Source organism: Lolium rigidum, chromosome 2 (genome assembly GCF_022539505.1).
Source record: "Lolium rigidum isolate FL_2022 chromosome 2, APGP_CSIRO_Lrig_0.1, whole genome shotgun sequence".
NCBI lineage: Eukaryota > Viridiplantae > Streptophyta > Magnoliopsida > Poales > Poaceae > Lolium > Lolium rigidum.
In genome coordinates this window covers 100,682,730-100,688,885 of record NC_061509.1, presented here as the reverse complement: position 1 = coordinate 100,688,885, position 6,156 = coordinate 100,682,730, and the positions used below count along the sequence as shown (strand labels likewise).

Sequence of the window (6,156 nt, the reverse complement as noted above, 5' to 3'; positions counted from 1 at the left end):
AGACAATTACATTTGGATTACAAGAAAGAGAAACTACTGGAGTACATTTTTTTTGCTTTAATGCAAGCTGAAATCTGAGATGTTGCTTTGCTCAAAGGTTGGGCGCCTCTACAAGAGGGAGCTACCGTCATGCCATGCGAAGAGGATAGCAGCCCCAATCACGCAAACGCATGCACAGAAGAGAAAATCGACAGTACCTGTGATAGGTAGTAGTAGTTTCACTTTATCATGCAAATTATCAAGAGGTAGACCAACTCCAGCTTGAGAAAATGCAACAAATTATTCCATCCAAACTCAGCCTAATTTCGCAATAAGCTGACTACAAACTGTAGTCCGTATGTAGGGTCAATACTGATTTTTAATCGTCGGCGCCATATGGAGTACATCACAGGAAACATGCACGTATGAATCTAACCACTTCTACGAGTTTTGTCCCGGATCATTAAGCAACAAGAACTGGACATTGCATAAAGTAACCTGGACAATGACGTCTTTCACCTGACATATCAAATATAGGCTAGAGGACTAAGGAGACAATGAAATATTAGATTTTGGTGCCAGCCCCAATCCCAAAGGCAGCATTATGCAAAATATTCTACTTTCGAGGACGAAAAAGTGTTGGCCGTTCCTGTCCGAGATGTTTATGTATGAACCTATCTGCATGGGATGGATAGGCCCTTTTGACGTACGCCCTCAGACACTTGCGGTATGAAAAATCCTCCACATCACCATTCGTTCTAGCGACGAAGAGGCATCTGGTCTTTCTGAAATCAGGGTGCTTGTCAACCTACAATCATGAGCACTGCACATGTTAGGAAATGTCCAAAGAATTTACACGTCCAAGGCCCACACAGTGCAAAGATCAGTTGGCATAAAGGTAGCAATCAAATTTCATAATCAGAAACGGATTGGTAGAATAGTGTTTTCACTTCAACAACGCGAGGTGCGACAAAGGAATTGTCAAAATGGTGAAATAAGAGTTGGTATGAACTGGAAATATAGAGATTATGTTATGCATGTACCTAAAATTTGCAACTCCTAATTTTAAATGCCAGGTCAGAGCAATTAAATAAAACTTTAGGCATGATTGATTAATTAAACTTAATGTTTCAGACATTTAGCACTGGTGTACCATTTATTAAGCAACGGATAATCACAACGTACATTCCGTGGGTCGTGGGATGAATACTCCATCATAAGAACAGATGGAAGCCAAGGAAAATCAGTACGAGTGTCAGAAAACTGGCTTTATATGATCCAATATCATTTCTTAATGCCATTTACTAAGCAGAATTTCTACCAAGCTATTTAAGGATAAAGGAAGCCATTAAAAAGGACGTACCCAGTGCTGAGAGCTCCCGCACTGTGCGGGGTCTGGGGAAGGTGTTAGTGGCAAGCCTTACCCTCACGAAGTGCAATGTGAGGAGACCGCATAAAGGAAGCCATTAACGAAATAAAAAATAAGAGGCGAAATTCTCCCAAAACTGGCAGTATAGATACACTTATATTTAGGAATGACTAGCGTTTAAGGTATAAATAAGTCCATCTCCCCATCAGATTTGCACTTGCAGCTTAGTGGTCAGCTTACTAAATGAGGTGGTTGTGTTAGTTACTTTATACTTAGCACTTTAGTTCAGAGCAAGCAGCACCATGGCTGTTGCGGAACATTAACTTGCACATTATCCAGATTGAGCCACAAGAGACGTCCAACTAGTAAGGGCTTCAAAAAACAGGGGAATTATCAACACTCGAAAAATGTAGTTCTAACTATTATGCTCAATGGAAGTCCTCCTTACAAACAAAAGTACTGCACAAACTTAGCTTCTGAGGTATTTTAACTAGCAAATGATTATTTCCTTAACATGTCTTACCATGTACATATGTAACTTATTTATTATATGTACCAGCTGTAGGAACCTTTCCTACTGGAAGTTCTACAAAAGGTTGATTTGATTACACTCAAATGTATACTCATAAGTTCTCTTAAACATGTTTATGCTTTGATGTCAAAGTAATATTTTCCATGTTTGAATGAGACTGCTGAGTAATTAAATAAATTGACTTCAATTTTCTTTTTGTTAGGGAAAAATTGACTTCAATTTTCTTTATCTGTCAAAGACGTGTAAATGAATTGCTTAGGGTCATCGTGGCTTATGAGTGCTGGAGCTATAAAATGCATGGACATCTTAATATGTCAAAGACTGTACATGAACTTGATTTAAGAAAATATATGGACAGATTAAGGACCATATTTAGCGTCGTTTGTCCAATATAATAGTCAAAATATTGTACTTGGTAAATCCATGCAGAGTAAAAGCCTATAATAAGATCCCTTTTGTTTTTCCCTTTTGTACAGTGAAAGTATAAATAAAGCTGACCAAACTATAAAAGTTTCCAAAAGTTTAACATCTTGGACCCGTTTGACTTTAAAAATTAAATATAGGATCAAGCATTAATTAATTAACTAATATTAGGTGTCGTGCGTTGCACGTGCAAGCTTACTAGTATTAATAATACAAGCTTGGCAAAGATGAAACAGAAATCCATGTGAATAATAGAAGGACAGAAAATAAAATTGGATTTGTTTGAGGGTCTCATATCTTATAAAATACAAGTTATCACCGTAACTCACCAGAATAGCATCAAGTCCACAACCAATCTTGTCTTCTGATCGGGGGTGGTGAGCAAGAACCTTTTCTACTATAACCTTTTCGTCATCCGGACTTAAAAAGCCACCATCTCCATATCTGTTATAGCAGAACACACTCAGAAAGACAATAAAATATGATCATAACAGTACATCCTTGAAAACTGCAAGTATTATAGTACATCAAAACCCTATTACATAACTGTCTTTTTCTTAGCTGGATCATTTTTTTTCAAAAAATTGCCTGCATTTGATTGAGACAAGGTGGGACAAAGAACTTCACAGCTATAACACTACCAATCGGACGAAGACATAGGGAGATGGGAATCATAACCCACAAGACACATGCCATCTCTGGGAATCACCGGATGGAAGGACGGCGAAGTCGACTGCTGCTGAAGGAAGAAGAGACACCACTCACCATCTAAGTATGATTGCTGCCAACGATTACGTGTCGACGTGTCGCAACTTGTCGCTGGGGTACCGACAAGTAGACAAGTCGTGACAAGTCTCGACAAGTGCTAGATTTGTCGATGTGTTGTCTACAAGAAACTACTAAAAAATACTAAGTAACTAGCCTATCAATTTTGGTATGCTGTAACATATATTGATGGCATAGGGAGTGAAGAGGAACCCGATACTGTGACAATTGCGTCTAGTGAGCAGGGTCTCCACTTCGACGGTGGTCAGAGGAGAGGCGGCAGTGGTGGCTAGAGGAGAGGCGACGTCAAGGGATGGGCGCCAGGGGAGAGGCGGCTGGGGGAGGGAGAAGCGGCCAGTTTCTGGATCGTAGGGTTTCATGAAAATATTTTATATCCTAGGCATATAACTTGTCGCTCGACCAGTTGACCTAGACAAGTCGAGGTTTGTCGCCAACAAGTCAACTTGTCGATCGACAAGTTCAACTTGTCGTGTCGCTCCAGCGTGTCGACATCAGAGTTGCGACACGTAGACTTGTCGTGCGACAAACCTAGACTTGTCGAGCGACACTTAATCGTTGATTGCTGCCGGTGTGTGGTTGCCAAAGAAAAGTCCCAGCAAATGGAACACATCATCACCCAAGCAGACTGCCTCCTTGTACCAGTACCACACACATGTAGCATGAAGGATGGGATGAAGAAGCCATCATCTGATTAAGATGTAGTTGGGGCACATATCTTGCCACAAGTCGGGACCTTTTTTTGTGGCAGAGATGTTGAGGTTGCACATGAGCAACCAAGCCAGCATGCAGCATGCCGGCTAGATTTGCGGGAGTCAGAAGACGGGACAGGAAGACCTCCACAAACATGCTTAGGCACCTCCCTTAGCTGCCGTATCTGCCTCTGGAAGCTCAGGAGGACGCCATGGAAAAGGCTGCACAGTTTGTCCATCGACTGACTAGGCGACAAGAGAATAGGACACACACTAACAAACTTTACCAAAAAAAAGAACTTAAGCGGACACCGTCAAGCATGATGCATAAGTACCTTTGCCACCAGCAGCCATGCAGGTGAACTGAATCAGGACTTCTATTAAGAAAACAAGGAGAAAGAAGAAGACCAGCAACACTGAATCACTGGGATAGTATGAAAAACGGGCACACAAGATCTAGGACAAGCATCCTCACTGAAGCAATAAAATCTGGTCAGAATGCCACCTTAATGGCTAATATCATAGCAGAGAAGACCAATTGGGCCCCTTTCCTCCTCCATTCTAGCTGGTATGGTGGGCAGAAGAGAGGGGAGAAGAGATGGTGGTGAGATTGGGAGAGGTGAAATTAATACATTGAACTTCTATTCATCATTCACTAACAAACATCTCCGCATGCCATGACACCGTGTGCAAGCAACCCTTCTTGGATAGTCCAGTACCAATCCAATGCTCTTCCTTAATGAGCAATACTGAACACCGTCAAGGTGGCATTCTAGTATTCTAGCTAGTTATTTAGTTGGATGAGGCAATAATAAAATATGCATCACAAAGTACTTTGACGATCCTGCATAATCTAGCACTTTGACCAGTGATGACTCTCTAGTATTTTAGTTATTCATTAAAGACAACATTTCTGCTAATCACAACCTTGCTTGTTCCAGGATTCCACAACTTAAGCACGAGTATCGAGTTATATAGGAAATGGAAAGCTTGCACCAATTTTGTATGCTGAATCTATCAGGGTACTTTACTCAAATATTCACATGAAGTTATCTTACGGTTACTCCTTGCTACAAATGATACGTAAAATCATTTTGAAAGGAATGTTGCCCAATTTCTGAAGGTATGTATCCCGCCCGATTACAACAGGTTCGCATGCTTTAGCGGCGTTATGAAAATTGTGCGTGTTAAATGCGCACGGCGATTGAAAAAAATCCGTGTCTGCGACTGTTGGAGCTTGCTATTCATTGCAACGATGGGCGAAACCGATAACTGACCTGCCGGAGTGGATGATGTCCTTGACGAGTTTGACGACGGGCTTGACGTCGCGGAGGATCTCCGCCTCGGCCTCCTCCCACGGCTCCTCCACGGCCCCCGGAGGAGCGGAGGGCTCGTTGTCGGCGGCGGGAAGTGTGCAGAATGGGCGGCTGCGGCTGGATAGCGCCGGAGAAGCGGCAGACGGAGGGATGCCGCCGCGGAGGAGGCGCGTGGAGGCTCGGGCGAGGGCGGCGGCCAAGGCCATGGCTGCTTCTTCGGCTGCGGAGCCGGAGAGGAGACGTCAGACAAAGAGCAAGGGTTTCTTCTTCTGACAAGGACGAATGGGCCTGGGCTTTTCGCTTCATGGAATAATGGGGTGGCGTTGTACACCATAGTGGAGATGGGGAGCAATTATTCTTTATCTTAAAAAAAAAGATGGGGAGCAATTCCCAACACTGGTTGAATGTTTTTTCAAAAAAAAAAAAAAGCAACACTGGTTGAATGCCCGCGCATTGCTACAACCTCATAATTTTTTATGTCATTTCCCACATATATAAATGTTATTGCATGTGATTCACTCGCTCTCTATCCCCTATTGATACGTTGCATCATCATCCGACCCCATCTTAGATTAGCAGGAGGTCCCATGCTTTACCCTCCCCTTCAAAAACAATGGATCAATACATAGCCCTCCTCAATCAAGCAAAAGATCCCTCCCCCAACAACCAACATACCTTAATGTATAATATATAAATAAATATATTGGTGTACACATCGAAACATTTGTCATTTCAAATTCAGCTAAGATGCATTTGACCTGGGAATTGTGCAAATCTTGATGCGTCAACATCATGACTTTATGAATCATTCAGTATAAAACAACGAAGAGGAGCAAAAGGGGGACATGTCTCCTCCTCATTGCAGATATTTTTTCTAGAATAGTGAACCAAAGGTTTCATGTCTTTTCAGTAAGAAATAGGAAAAGGAGTTTTAACATCATGGTGTATGGGGGAGCATTGGTGAGTCTTCACGAAGCAACAATGATCAAGTGAGGCATTCCAGCTTGAGTGGAGCTTGAAGAGTTATCATTAAGATCAAGCGGGATACGCAAGGCAAAGGTA

At 42.2% G+C, this 6,156-nt stretch overlaps 1 protein-coding gene across 1 annotated transcript; it reads right to left on the bottom strand.

Moving 5' to 3' along the window:
* Positions 1 to 445: 445 nt before the first annotated feature.
* On the bottom strand, positions 446 to 5,300 carry LOC124687005 (protein DCL homolog, chloroplastic-like). The gene is made up of 3 exons (XM_047220861.1): positions 5,056 to 5,300; positions 2,633 to 2,747; positions 446 to 787 (listed from the first exon to the last, which is right to left on the bottom strand). Exons 1-3 carry the CDS (start codon positions 5,298 to 5,300, stop codon positions 596 to 598), a joined length of 552 nt encoding a protein of 183 aa, XP_047076817.1. The 3' UTR covers positions 446 to 595.
* Between the last annotated feature and the right edge of the window lie 856 nt (positions 5,301 to 6,156).

Coding starts and splice junctions, on each gene's coding strand:
- LOC124687005 (XM_047220861.1), bottom strand. CDS start 5,300: ATGGCCTTGGCCGCCGCCCTCGCCCGAGCCTCCACGCGCCTCCTCCGC. Junction 2,748..5,055: donor GACATCATCCACTCCGGCAG/GTCAGTTATCGG, acceptor CTGCTATAACAG/ATATGGAGATGGTGGCTTTT. Junction 788..2,632: donor GTGGACTTGATGCTATTCTG/GTGAGTTACGGT, acceptor TCATGATTGTAG/GTTGACAAGCACCCTGATTT.